The 14,110-nt window shown below is 41.6% G+C and overlaps 1 protein-coding gene across 1 annotated transcript in view; it reads left to right on the top strand.

The window, feature by feature from the left end:
- The first annotated feature begins 332 nt into the window (after nucleotides 1-332).
- LOC150087571 (sodium- and chloride-dependent glycine transporter 2-like) overlaps nucleotides 333-14,110 on the top strand; it is a 37,461-nt gene continuing 23,683 nt past the window's right edge. The window contains exons 1-11 of the mRNA XM_090372540.1: nucleotides 333-459; nucleotides 2,332-2,463; nucleotides 2,602-2,771; nucleotides 5,024-5,064; nucleotides 5,531-5,663; nucleotides 5,862-5,996; nucleotides 8,056-8,159; nucleotides 8,413-8,537; nucleotides 8,645-8,757; nucleotides 9,979-10,107; nucleotides 11,836-11,935. Coding sequence (XP_090228666.1) covers nucleotides 333-459; nucleotides 2,332-2,463; nucleotides 2,602-2,771; nucleotides 5,024-5,064; nucleotides 5,531-5,663; nucleotides 5,862-5,996; nucleotides 8,056-8,159; nucleotides 8,413-8,537; nucleotides 8,645-8,757; nucleotides 9,979-10,107; nucleotides 11,836-11,935 — 1,309 coding nt within the window. The remainder of the gene's footprint in view (nucleotides 460-2,331; nucleotides 2,464-2,601; nucleotides 2,772-5,023; nucleotides 5,065-5,530; nucleotides 5,664-5,861; nucleotides 5,997-8,055; nucleotides 8,160-8,412; nucleotides 8,538-8,644; nucleotides 8,758-9,978; nucleotides 10,108-11,835; nucleotides 11,936-14,110) is intronic.

Raw genomic sequence — 14,110 nt, 5'->3', positions numbered from 1 at the left:
CGCAAATACGCAGAGCCACATTTATGTATTCGTGGGACGTAGACAAAATGTCCATGGGGTTCCTACAGGGGGGGGAGTTTTTCAAAAAACACATTTTGAGCTTTATTTAAAGCAATTGTCACATTATTTGTTTATCAACATAATAAGTTGCATATTCACACGAGCTGAGTTCTCATCGAATGTCTGTTTACGATTCCTTGCAGGGCGTGGAGGGAGAACCCTTTCCTTGTAAGGTGGTGGACACAAAACCGAAGCTTGTTCAGCAATGCCGCCCGTTGGACTCCCCGACGAAGGAAAACGCCAACTCCGTCCGGCAGGTCAAGCGGCCCTCGATGGCGAGCGTGGTGTCCCGTGGCAACTGGGGAAGCAGGTGGGAGTTCCTTCTCTCGTGCGTCGGGTTGTCCGTCGGCATCGGGAACGTGTGGCGGTTTCCTTATCTGGCCTACGAAAACGGAGGAGGTAAGTGGGTGTTCTGCGTCGAAGTAGAGGTCATCACGATCACTACGGCTGACATTTCTTTTGATACTCATCTTTGGTTGCAATTTTAACTTTGGAAGAGTTAAATTAGCTGTCCTTTTAAAATGCTGTTTGTTGGTTCCCATCACGAGCAAAACGTCAGAACTCAAAATAAATAATTTAAATGAAATTAATTGTGTTAAGGGTCACTTGAGCGCGATAGTAAACGTTGCCGGACGGATTCCTCCAGAAACACTCGTCCCGTGTGGACTTTGGCGAGATTTGTTCTTTGAGCTGCTTCTGTGCCACGAGGACAGGGTTTTTTCTTTTGGGGATCCGATGAAGATCCATGGAAGCTGCCAGGCCCGTGGCCCTCTACTGTGGTGGCAGCTTTCCCAATTCATCCATTTCAACAGTCCGGATTCATTTGCAAAACGAGGATTTTATTACGTGGACGTTCTTCACGCCCTTGTTCTACAGCTCGGTGGGAAGGATCTCGACGCACCCCTGCATTATCGCGGGTTATTCTGCAGCTATTGCTTCGCCTGACCTAATGGAACGGGAAGAAAGCTTTCAATCTGCAGATGGAAGTCGCTGGGGTAGTCGTTCTGACTGAAGTAGAAGGTATAATGGAATCCCTTTTCCCCCGGATTTGGAGAATAAGTTATCGTAAATTGAATAAACGGTCAAGGTGAAGGTCCTGAAGGTTATTTCCACTACGTGCGAAGGAGTGGTATGGGAAAATCGCGTTATCTCGCGATAAAACTCAACCCATTCTTTTCTTCAAATTTCTATTGGAGGATAAACGTGGTGTGCTGTTGGTATCTGCGTCGACTGCGATATCAGCGACAGATAAGCGCAAATGGTTTCACTTCTAATGAACATGCGCAATGTCCGTTACGCTGGCCCTCAATTTCCCGATTGAGCACATTAGCATATTCAAAATATATTTCTCCAAATTATTTGGAGGTACGAATTCCTTCTGTAACACCCTCATTTATCCGTTGGTATAATCATCAGCCCTCCCCGCACCGAGTGGAAAAGACTTGAGTTCGAATCATAAAAATTTCTGGCGTCATCGACGGGATTCGAACGATCACGCCAGAAATTTTTATGGGATGTTTTTCACCGTGACTAAGTTAGTCGGTCCCAGGCGAGTACGGCATGTTTTTCTCCAGAAACTCGGGTTTTTGTAACATGCCCAGCTTTCTCCTTCTGCGCAGTTAAATCGAGTTATGTTCTGAGAGCATGTGGGTTGATTAACAGCACCTTCCGATGTATTTTTATTTAAGAGTTAGCAAAGCATTGCCAGGAATACTATCGCTATTTATTAACGTTCGAAAAGAGGAAAGTTCAGTAGATTTGAGATTTGTTGATCATTTTAACTCAATTTCCTGAGACACGCTAACTCTGCTGCTCCCTCCGCTTCCTCTGACCTCCAGTGGCATCGTGACCCCTGCTTAAACGATACGAAACGATTCTTCTCCGAGACAGAAATTCCCGAATACTCCAGTCCGTTTTCCAGCCCTCAAAGAACCATTCCAAAGACGACAAGATTCCACTTGATAATTGCAGGTCCCTTTCTATCCTTGGATCGATTCTTCGGTAGACGAAATATGTCTCGTCAGGAGTCGTTTTGGACAATTTTCACCCGTGGCCCAGTTAACCGGTCTAAGAGGTGAGAGACCAACTCGCTGTGCCAAATTACATAAAAATACCTCGTAAAAAATACTCCTTTCTTGATGTTCATGTGCGGTAATATCGCTTTCACAAAAGCATTTTATTTTCTATCTTTTCATTAATTCATTCAGTTATTATTTATTTTCCAGAAGTACTCACCAGCAGGAGTGCGATTTGTTCCCTTTTTCCCCTTAGGTGCCTTTCTCATCCCTTACTTAATCATGCTGTTCCTGGTTGGGAAGCCAATGTACTTCATGGAGCTCGGATTCGGCCAGTTCGCTGGACTGAGCCCTCTGGCCATCTGGAGGTGCTGTCCGATTGCCAAAGGTGACGAATCTTTACTATAAAGCTTCCTCGTTTTTTATATTTCGACGCGCAAAGTGTTGTTCACGTGACTTGACTTTCCGGTGTTTTTGTTCGCAGGGGCGTTTTGTTTCTCGTCGCTGACTTTTGTTTTTGCTTCAGGTGTCGGTGCTGGCATGGTAGCAATCTGCCTCATCGTCTGCGTTTACTACAACGTCATCATGAGCTACACCATCTACTACACCGCCTCCACATTTCAGAGGGTCGTTCCCTGGAGCCAATGCGGCACCTGGTGGCCAAATGGTACCGACTGTGAACTGAGATCTAACACGGTGAGTGAATGATTCTATTTATAACTGGAATTGCAACATTTTGAGATCGATTGTATGAGGTCAGGGGGGTGGTCCCAGATATTTCTATAGAGAGGGAAAGAGGGGCTAAAGCGGTGTTCAGCGGAATCCTTAAGTTTAATCATAAAAAAATCAGCAAAAATCACCCTTGATCATAAAGAGGCTTAGCCGCTTTAACCCTTACACCCAGTTGTGAGCGCTCCTGCACGAGGTTTTCCGTTCATCACGGTTTCCCTTTAACGCAAATTCAAATACAGAGCGACATGTTTTTAGACAGCTGAAAGAAGGCAGTTTCATTGTGACGGCAGTGGGTTCTGAAATTCAGAACAGCATTTTGTGCACGAGATAAAATAGTTAAATAAAGCATCTAGAGTAGCGTTTATCAAACTGTGGTCCGAGGAGCCCTAGGGATCCATAAAGGTACACCGGAGGTCAGCGAATTATGCCCCACACTTTCTTATAAAAATCGGACATAAGTCGCTTAAAAAAGATGAAAGGATTTAGAAAGCAGAAATAATTCTGTTAAGTTTGGGGGTTCGTAGAATTTTTTTAAAGTAAAAGGGGTTCCTTAATTACTAAAGTTTAAACACCGCTGATCTAGAGTAACTGCAACTAATTCCATCCTGTCTGCCTTTGAAGCAAATTCTGAACTATCCATAACATATCTGGATATCAGCGCAGCCTTTGATTCTCTCAACATCCAAATGCTACTCCAGCATTATTTTAATATCAACGGTGACAATAAAATTCATAAAATCCGTACTAGCAGAAAGAGTGTTACATCTGCAAATTGGCCAAGAAACATTATCCAGACACATAAAAAAGCACGGGTCGCAGAGGGTGGTGTGCTGTCAGGATTACTCTTTATTGCTATGTCGCCAGCACTCTTTAAAGGAAGGCAAACTTCATAAACTGTGCTGGCGATATCAAGCTATTGATAACCATTCAATGGCCGGCTATCAAAATACATCGCGATATATGGGATGAAAATAAATCCACCAGAGTAATCTTCTCCTTGAGATCCATCCATTTTTGGATCGCATCTCCCTAGCATAACAGCACACTGATTTAGGAATTGTTTTTGACAGAAAGTTCACATTCAATAATCAGCTTGATTTCATCACAGCAAGAATGCAGAAGTTGAAATGGAGTGCAAATCAGCATCTATTGCATTATTATTATTATTATTATTATCTTTATTTTCTCCTAAGAGACACCCGCTTACAGCTATTAACCAGGGGGTGCACATTCATATATGCAAATATAATTTATATACATAATTATCTATTTATAATTTATACAAATCAGTCTTTATAAATTATACAAATTATACATTTTCTAAATCATACATTGTCTAATTAATTATATTATACACATCATTGCCTTATTTTACATGACAGGCAGATAGAAAGAGAGCACAAGCATAATTTACAATTTTACAAGGAGTTAGAGAATGTTCACATCTACAGCACTATTTACAGCGAGTTCACAGAAAGATGATGCCCTTGTTGCATGTTGATGCCCTTGGCATAACAAAATTAGCACCATCATTTGCTCCTCCATTCTCCATGGAATGGAGCTGTGGAGATCTGCTGCCCCCACTACTCAGAAGCAACTGTTTGCACAGGAATTCTGGCTGCTGTGATGGACTGCATACAAGCACCCGGTCCGAGCTAGTCGTAGTACTACCGATCTCGCAACTGCAATCAACTTTTCCAGTTTGCCAACGAGAATAAAAGATATCAGACTAAGAGATACCGTTAACCTTCTTGCTAGTACGACTGACGTTCCCTAGGTGTGGGACGGGTCACTGGAGGATCCCCATCTGTGGCCTAGGATTTTAATAATAATAACGTACACTAACTGGTTTCGGCGATTATTTCCTCTCGGGTTAGCGTTCTATGGACTATTTTTCTCAGATGAAGCCTCGTTTCAGTACATCTAATTCTGAGTAATGTGGCTAACATTGAAAAACTATTGCACTGACAAAGAGGTCGCGTGACTATCATATTGAGGTCCAGCGATGTCTTTTCAATATATTGTACACGAGACACGTTGATAATTCGGATCTGTTGTCCGGCATTATAAACTCAATTCAAGTTTTACGAATGCAAATTTCTTAATAAAATGCCTCTTTTCACTTTCATTTATTTTGAAAGAAATGTACGTAAAGAAAAATTTGAGGATGTCTTCTTTGTAATGATTGTTAATTGCGCTTTTCTTCCTTCTTACAGACGAACGGCACGAGGACTTCCCCGAGCCTTCTGTACTGGGAGTAAGTATGCACTTTGGTCCCTGCTTTGGTATTAGAACACGATCGAAATTTATAAGCCTCTCAAAAGCAAAGCATTTAAATATCGCTCTACCAACTAAATATTTCAGAATCTCTTGCTAATGAACTATCGGACCGGAACAGGTAAATTGAGTCCCCCTTCAAGTTTCACGGTGGTTATAGCAACCGTCCTCCCATACTCTGTGGAAAAGGCTCGCTTTCAAATCTCGAAATGAAGCGATGAATTTCCGGGATGAAAAACTACACAACCGTCAATGGAACAGTTGAGTGGTTTTCCCTCCCGGAAGCCAGGGTTATTCATCAATCAAACAGCAAACCGACAGAATAATACACGCAATTACAGATATAAAATACAAAGCCTTAGTTGCTTCGCAATTAACTTAACTAACGAAGATTTTGATCTTATATTGGACAAAATAAGTGGGAGATGAACGTGTTTTCTTTGCAGGAGATACGTCCTCGAGCTCAGTCCAGGAATCGATCAGCTGAATGGAATCAAGTGGGATCTCGCGCTGTGTCTTCTCCTCGGCTGGATCATCGTCGCTGTCTGTTTGTTCAAGGGCATTAAAACGTCGGGAAAGGTACTTTGTTTTTGTGGAGGAGCGCATTAATACATTACTCAAGTTCCATTTGCAGAATCCTCGCGTGGAAAACAAAATCATTGGGTTGCTAATTTAACGCTGGTGGCAGACCAATTAAAAATAATCAAAGACAAAATTTAATTTGAAAAACTACAAACCGTTCAAGTGGAGACAACTGAAATATTTCTTTGCCTCCAGGTGGTGTATTTCGCAGCTACATTCCCGTATGTAGTGTTGATAATCTTACTGGTTACCGGACTTCTACAAGAGGGGGCTATCGATGGAGTTCTTTACTTCATTACTCCTACATGGGACAAACTTCGAGACATTCAGGTAAGTTCTCTCTCTCTCATTGCCAGTTTTCACTTCATTAATTTCAGTTCTTCGCTTTATATTAACATCTTAAAATAAAAGTTTTAAGAATGTACGCTGCCTTACCATAAATATCCGGAAACCCCTTAGGGTACAACATAAAAAATCATTCATTCTCTACATGGCATTTCAACAGCACTGATGTCCTCTAAGACGACGACTGGTGATGTGACCCCTTGCAAATCGAAACCGACTGCAAAGAAGTGTCAATACGCAGGTCGACGTTGTTGCAATACATGCAGGCTTTCGGTGAGATGGATGAGACACATGTCAGCATCCGTGTACTGTGCAAGATGCTGCGTGGTTACCAGGCTCGCAGTCATCCGCAAACCGCTAATCACCCCGAATAATGCCAGATGTCATCCAGCTTGGTGTAAAGGTCGAATTATCCGATCCTAGAGTCATTCCCTTTTATAACGAACGCAAGAACTAATTTGTTTGCTGGAGTGAATGAATCCCACAGTCCCTCGTGGGCAATTTCAAACTACTTTTTTTTTAATTCGTTTATTTAGTTTAAACCCACATATACGAGATGTGTCAATAAAGTTCCGGGGGTTGGTGCTGTTGCGGTCCCGTTCGATGAGTTTGAAAATAAACGGAAGTTCAAATTTCCTCCCACAGATGATGGTGCAGAGATTGTCCAGTAGGCTGACAGGTTGCAAATAACAACTAGTTCCGTTAGTTGTCTTTGCATTCTGTCACGATTAAAAGTTCAGTCGTATCAGTGTCTTTGAATGGTATCAGCGGTTCAAAGGCAAACATAAGGATGTTTGCGATGACCCATACGTCTCGAAAAGACAACAGAGCTGAAAAAGTTCGGAAAATTGTGACAAGTGATCGTCGTTTGACCCTCAGAATGATGGTTGATGAGATGTATATGAATAATGAGAAGATACATCAAATCCTGCAAGAAGAGTTAGAGAAAATGTGAAAAACGTTTTCTGCACAACTTCGCGGATAAGCAGAAGCAACAAACAGTATCATCAAGCGAAGACCTCGTCCAGGTTTTTCATGACAATCTCAATTTCCTCGACTGTATTGTCACTGGGGATGAGCGTTGGTGCTTCAAAAGCATCACTAAGGCCCAAAGAAATGTTTCTTTTACAGAAGTCTAGGTTCAAGAAGATGCTGATCAAGTTTTTCAACAAACAGGGTGGGATTCACAAGGAATCTGTACCTGAAAGAGAGAGATTCAATGCTACGTTCTACGTACAGGTTCTTCAAAGACTATTGAAACGCATTTCCCTGGTGAAGCCACAATTTAGAGAGAAAGTCACGACAATGTCTTCACTCTTTCCACACTTATGACGACATTTCTGCAAAACTTGGCATTGTACAGATCAACCGTCCACCTTATTCCCCGATCAAGCACCAAAGGACTTCTTCCTCTTTCCCAAGGAGAAAAGGAAAGACATTTCAAGGTGTTGAAGACAAAGAAAAACGTAACCGCCGAACTGAACATCGTTTCTTTTGATCCCTTTGTGCCGAGTCTTTTCAGAGCTTTTAGAAGGGTGCAATAAGTGCATTCAATCAGGTGGTGATTAGTTTCAATAAAAATAGAAACATTTCTGAGCTCCTTCACTCTGTGTTCTTTTTCTTTGCACCACTTCCATATATATTTATCGCGATACCTCGTATAGACTCATTTCAATTCAGAAATCCCTTTTTCGATACGAACTCTACTTCATTATGGACGTTATATGTATGTGGCCTTCAATATGACATTAGTGCAAATCGTACAAACTTAGTTTCCCCCCGAAGTACATTCACCAACGACTCTTTGACCAGTTCCTGTTTCGATTTGTTCATAATAGAATTTGAAAGAAGTAGCCTGCCCATTGTATGGACATTTTAACTCTTGTTAAATACTGTACTTCCAAAGAGTTCCTGGAGATATCGCGATAAGCCCGCAAAATATCTCACATACTTGTATACAAATACGCAGAGGTAGGATACGCTATTGGCCTTTCGGACTGAACCTCCTCGAAGCCCCGGTTTTGATGTCTCGTTTGTTTTATAGGTGTGGCAGGCCGCTGCAGGACAGATGTTCTTCTCTCTGAGCGTGTCCATGGGAGCTCTTATCATGTACAGCAGCTACAACGACTACAGTCACAACATCTTCCAGTAAGTATTTCTCTCGCGCGCCTGCTTTTCTGGCAGAAAACTTCGTGGCATCGAACTCTTCTACCAGATCAGAAAAACGAAAAAAAAAATAATAATAATACTCTCGTTACGAAACCATTTCTGGATAATGGAATATGGAACACAGCAGGTTCCTTAAGAATGCTCGTTTCATCTTAGTCCATTCTTAAGAAGCCCCTGATGTCTCTTTATCTCATCGCAGCTCCAATTTACTTCGATCACTTTCTTCTTGCAGGGATGCCATGGTGGTGAGTGTTCTGGACACGGTGACCAGCGTCATCTCTGGATTGGTGATCTTCTCCGTTCTGGGGGCCATGGCCAACGACGTCGGGGGGAATGTGAAAGATGTCGTAGCCAGCGGTAATATTTTTACTTCAAATAATTTGCATCGCGTCAGAAATTACTTCTATTCAAACGAAATTCGCGTAAATGGATTATTATTCCAATGCATTATTATTTCAATTCAGGTCCTGGACTTGCCTTTGTCGCGTATCCCGAAGCCTTAACAAGGCTGCCAGTTCCACAGTTGTGGTCTGTCCTGTTCTTCCTCATGCTTTTCATCTTAGGGTTGGACAGTGAGGTAAGTCTAGCTGGAAGGGAAAATCACTTTGGACTTTTGAGGGAAATTTCATTAAGGGCGACTTCTTCTGCAGTTACCGCTTTGTACTGATACAAGCAGAAACGATTCTAAAAGAAATATTTCTCCAAAAGAGAAACTATAAGAAGTGCGTTCAAGTTAAAGCTTTTCCAACTTGAATTTAAAAAAATATCAAAACATGTAATTGAGACCAATTTAAAAATGGTAGGAAGTAAGTTCAGATGTATCAAAAGATGGCAGCACGATACAACACAGTACATCGAATGGACAGTTCCAAACAGCGTAGTATGTTTGTAACACTTAAAATGTCGTCTTCAGTCATCAAGCTGCAAACTATCGTTTAATTATCTGGTATTTAACTGGGAAAATTTCTTTTGAATTTCATCGGGATATATCTGAAGTTTGTCCTGACAGCATCATGAATATGAAAAATGTGTGTAGCTGGGTGCGAAAGTTTCCTAAAGAACGGGAGTCTCTCAAGAATAAAGCTTGTTAACCAAGACTTCGTCCAAAACATTTTCCTCCAGGTGCAGGAAATGCTGTAACGAGAATAGATTTTTCTTCTGCTCGATTGTAGAGATGGATGAGACATAGATTCCTCCGCTCAATCCTGAAACCAAACGTCAGTCCACCCAGTAAGATGAATTTCTGAAGAAAAAAGTTTCTCCAGAATTTCAGAAGAAACATCCAAACGATTTCAATTCCATCAAGACAATGCTGTGCCCCATCATGATGATACGGTAATTTTTTTTTTTTTTTTTTTAACAGGAAACAAAATTAGAGTTATCCTCCATCTTCCATTTTCGAGAAATAAAGTTGGAGACCTTGTAACTTGAACGCACCTAGTAAGTTTACGGGCTGCAGATTCCATTGACTAATCCTAATCAGGATCTAGAAAGTTTGCAAGTTGATCTTCCCAAATCCGACAAGCATAGCAATTGACCCTTGCCGGATCTTGGAGTTTTCAACATTTCGGGGGGCCGTAGTCACAAGAAAAATAAAATAAAAATAAACAAATAAATGTAATCCTCTGGGTCACTTACTTTTCTTTCAGACATTTTAAGATTTGGACAAACAGAAACGAGCAAAATGCGGTGTCGATATTATTCACAAAATTCGACAATCTGGATTTGGGAGGTTTAACTGTATTTATGACAGTATTCTAATATAGCGTACACTTATATTGTTTTTTACGCATTGCAGTTTGCTTTATTGGAGTGCGTCCTCACCAGCATCTGTGACGAGATGCCCCGACTTCGCAAGCACAAAGGGAAGCTTTGTATCGGAACGTCCACCACCCTTTTCATCCTGGGACTTCCGTGCGTCACGAGGGTAATGCTCGCTGATTTGCATTTATTAAGAACTTTTTCTTTAATAAGCTTAGGACTGGACTTCAGATTTGGGCACCCATCGTTTGGGTGCACAAATGCTGTCTAGTACAATCCCCTGCCTACTGTGAAGTATAATAAATTCTATACGAGTATTTTATTGAAATATTTTTCATTAAGGGATTCTTGCATCCCATGGGCGCAAGCTTATCTTGGGCGCAAGCTTTATGTTTGCAGTCGAAGGTTGTCAAAATTATGACAGTGAACCCGTGACTGTGGATCGTCTGGGAAAGCTCAGCACTTATACACTGAGTGATCACTGAATTATGACCATCCCTATGAAAACTATGAAATGGTCAAACAACGACCCGACGGCAAAACTGCAAAGGTCAGCGAAAGGTTGATGTTAGAGGTGAGCGCCGGGTCCGACGACTCGTGCAGGCAGACAGGCGCAGCACTGTTGAGGAGTTGACCACCCAATACAACATGAGCCAACCCAGAACAATATCTGGCATGACCATGCGTCGTACGTATGGGCTATACCAGCAGGCTGCCCCTACAGCATCCTCTACTAATCATCGGCGTAAAAGACTCGCCTGGTGCAAAGGGCATGCAAGTTTGACGTTAGAAGAAGGTGTGCTGGTCGGATGAGTCATTTTATTTACTCCACACCGTGGAATGTCGTGTACGGATTTGGCATCAAAAACATGAGGCTCTTCATTCATCATGCATGGTATCAAAAGTGCAGGCCGGTGGAGGCGGTTGTATGTGTGTGGCATGTTTCACAGGCAGGAACTTGAACCCCTGGTGCACGTGGAACAATGTATTACTGGTCTCAATGCGCCGAGTCATCGGGCACTTGATGTGCAGTAATGGTTTGAGGAACACAGTTCTGACTTCCAGCATATCGATTGGCCTTCGAACTCTGCCAATATCAATCCCATAGAACACTCGTGGGACACTGTGGAAAGGCGTATCAGGTGTTTGGACACACCAATCACCTCAATACCTGCACTGCTGACCGCATTACACACAGCTTGGTTGGCCATACCACCCGAACGCTTTCGACATCTTGTTGAATCAATGCCACTTCGGATAGCTGCTGTACTGAGGGCAAAAGGAGGGCCTACGACGTATTAGGTAGGTGTTCATAATTCAGTTATCACTCAGTGTATGTACGCAGTTTTTCGTTTGGATGTATGAAAGTTCTGGCGGCTGGATAAGTTCAGCAATGAAATGATGTTTGTTTCTGCCCGCTGAAGGCAAATACTCTTCAAACATTACGTGTTTTGCGCCAAGGCAATTAAGCCTATTAGGCGTCAGTATATTGTGTCTGTAATTGTTTTGTTCTCCGAACGAAAAACTCGAGTTTCCCGAAGATAAAACCTACCTGAGCCAACCCGAGACTCCCTCGGCCACGCTAAGAAAATATCTCATAAAACTTCCCTCGCCTGACTAGATTCGAATTAGTACTTTTTCACACGGTGTGCTTGGACGGCGATTATATCCGCTCAGCTACCTGTGAAGGTGGCTCAAAAGGACATCAGCCGAAATCCTACTCGCATTAGTAATGAGGATGCAACCCCTGAACAGTAATGACATGGACCTACACGTACTTGTCTGTACTTTATATGTTGATAAATGAGTAAATTCTTATGAAGTAAGCACTATGAAAAGTGTTTCCTTATCTTATTTGAATTATTCTTTTTTTTTTTTTTTTTTTTTGTTGTAGGGTGGTCAGTACGTACTAGATATGATGGACAAGTTTGGTGGGAGTTTATCCCTCGTATTCATAGCCGTGGCAGAAAGTGTCGCCATCTCTTGGCTGTATGGTAACTTAATTTGGAATTATTTTTAAGAACTTTGAAAAAGAAATGATAATACAGTACAGTACTCTATTAAGAGTATTATCAGAAAGATGCGCTGCTTAAAATAATATCTCGTAAGATATTGTACACTATGTTATTATTATTAGCACAAATTATAGTAGAAAGGAAGCAAGGAAAAAATTAAAAAAAAAAAAAAAACGTCGTTTGCTCGTCCACCCTAATAATTTGTTTAATTTCTCCATAAGTTTATTTAGAACATCTACTTCCATAACACCAAACGAAAATTTGTTCGAACCATTATCACTGGCTTAAAGGAAATTTTCGCACATCTTGATTCTTGAAAGGGTTCAAAGACGGGCAACTTACCCCAGGGACTGACATCTGGTGAGTATGAGTATGATATCCAGCTCAGGACCCTGGTACACCCAGGGTCCTGAGCTGGATATCATCATTCTCCTCTTTCTTGGTGATTCCCTTCTATTTCTTTCTTTCTCTCTCAGAGTAATTCAGATTTTTTTTTTCTTTTTCTTTTTGGCTGATGCATCAAAAAGAAACCTACGTCAGGCTTCCTTGCACAATGTAGCTAATAATAATAATAATAATAACTCACCCCACGGACACACCTAGGGTCCTGAGCTGGATATCATCATTCTTCTCTTTCTTGGTAATTCCTCTCCCTCTCTCTCTCAGGGTAATTCGAGAATTTTTTTTTTTTTTTGGCTGGTGCAACATAAGCCTCAGACTTCTTTGCACCACTAATAATAATAATAATAATTCGCATGGTGAGATTGGTAAAAAGGGCGATCGCACGAGAAAAGACTCCAATTTTGTGCGATTCAGAGCTTGGCAACCTGGTTCCGCAGAAGTAACCTGATTGAGGTTTGTAAGACTCTTTAATGGGGCCAATCGATCATCAATATCATTTATAAATACAGAAAACAACAATGGACCCAACACTTAACCCTGAGGGACTCCACTAATAACATTAGTCCACGATGAGCAGTGTCCATTGATTACCACTCTCTGTCTTCTCCCCCTAAACCACCCCTTTATCCATAGCAGCAATTTGCCTCCAATGTCACACTGCTCCAATTTGTGTAGCAGTCTTCCATGTGCAACAGTACCAAAAGCCTTTCAAAGATCCAAATATATGATATCAAAATTATTCTTTGCATCCAGTTCCTTTGTGACTACATCATAGTATCCAATCAGATTAGTCAGACAAGACTTCTCCTTAACAAACCCATCCTGTGTCCCAGCTATAACTGAAGTCTTGTCTAGATGATCCTGAAATGCTTCTTTAACCAGTGCCCCCATTAATTTCCTGGGGGCTCCGTAGCCAGGAGCAGCAGTGCGTAGCATACGCTTCTTGACTAGAGCGGAGTTCGAGCCCGTAACCACCAAATACGGAGGATTCGGAAAGGTCAGGAAACGACCACCGCATATCCCAGGAGCAATATGGCCTTAGTTGCTAATTTCCCTAAAAACTAAACAAGAAACCATTAATTCCCCTGAAACAGAAGTTAAACAGGTCTGTAATTACATTCAGGCTTCTCATTTTTCCCCTTTTCTCCTTTTCCCCCTTTGTGGATTGGGATCACATTTGCACATTTCCAGTCTATGGGTAACTCCCCTGAGTCCAAGGAAGCTCGCCTAATTATAGCTAAGGGTTTCTTGCTTCCTTTACTGCCTCCTTTAATATAACTGGATCGATTCCATCCACCCCAGGAGCCTTTCTTATGTTTATCTTCAATAATTTCTCTTCCACTTTACTCTCAGTTATTACAAGATTATCTAGCTTACTACTAGAGATAAATACACCTCTAGCACTCCCCTCCTGAATAACTCCTGATGTGTGAATGTAGATTCAAAATATTCATTTAGTTTGTTAGCCATTTGAGCAGGATCATCAACTGTTGAACCATCGATATCAAGTGGACAGATCTGTGTCATCCCCTTCATTCTAGAGTTTACATAAGCAAAGAATTCTTTGCTGTTTTTCTTTGCATCCTTTGATTCTCGTAATCTGCCTTTGCCTGCCTAACCTCCTTTGTGGTAGACCAGCTTATATCTATCATAGGCTTCTGTGTCACCTGTTAATTTATATGTATCGCATGCATTTTTCTTCTTCGCCACATGTCTAATTAGTTCATCTGACATCCATTTAGCCCTAAATCT

This window comes from Mastigoproctus giganteus, chromosome 4 (genome assembly GCF_048544385.1).
Source record: "Mastigoproctus giganteus isolate SK-2022 chromosome 4, ASM4854438v1, whole genome shotgun sequence".
Classification (NCBI taxonomy): Eukaryota; Metazoa; Arthropoda; class Arachnida; order Uropygi; family Thelyphonidae; genus Mastigoproctus; species Mastigoproctus giganteus.
Note: the sequence above shows the minus strand (reverse complement) of the source record. Positions and strands in the feature narration are given on the sequence as shown.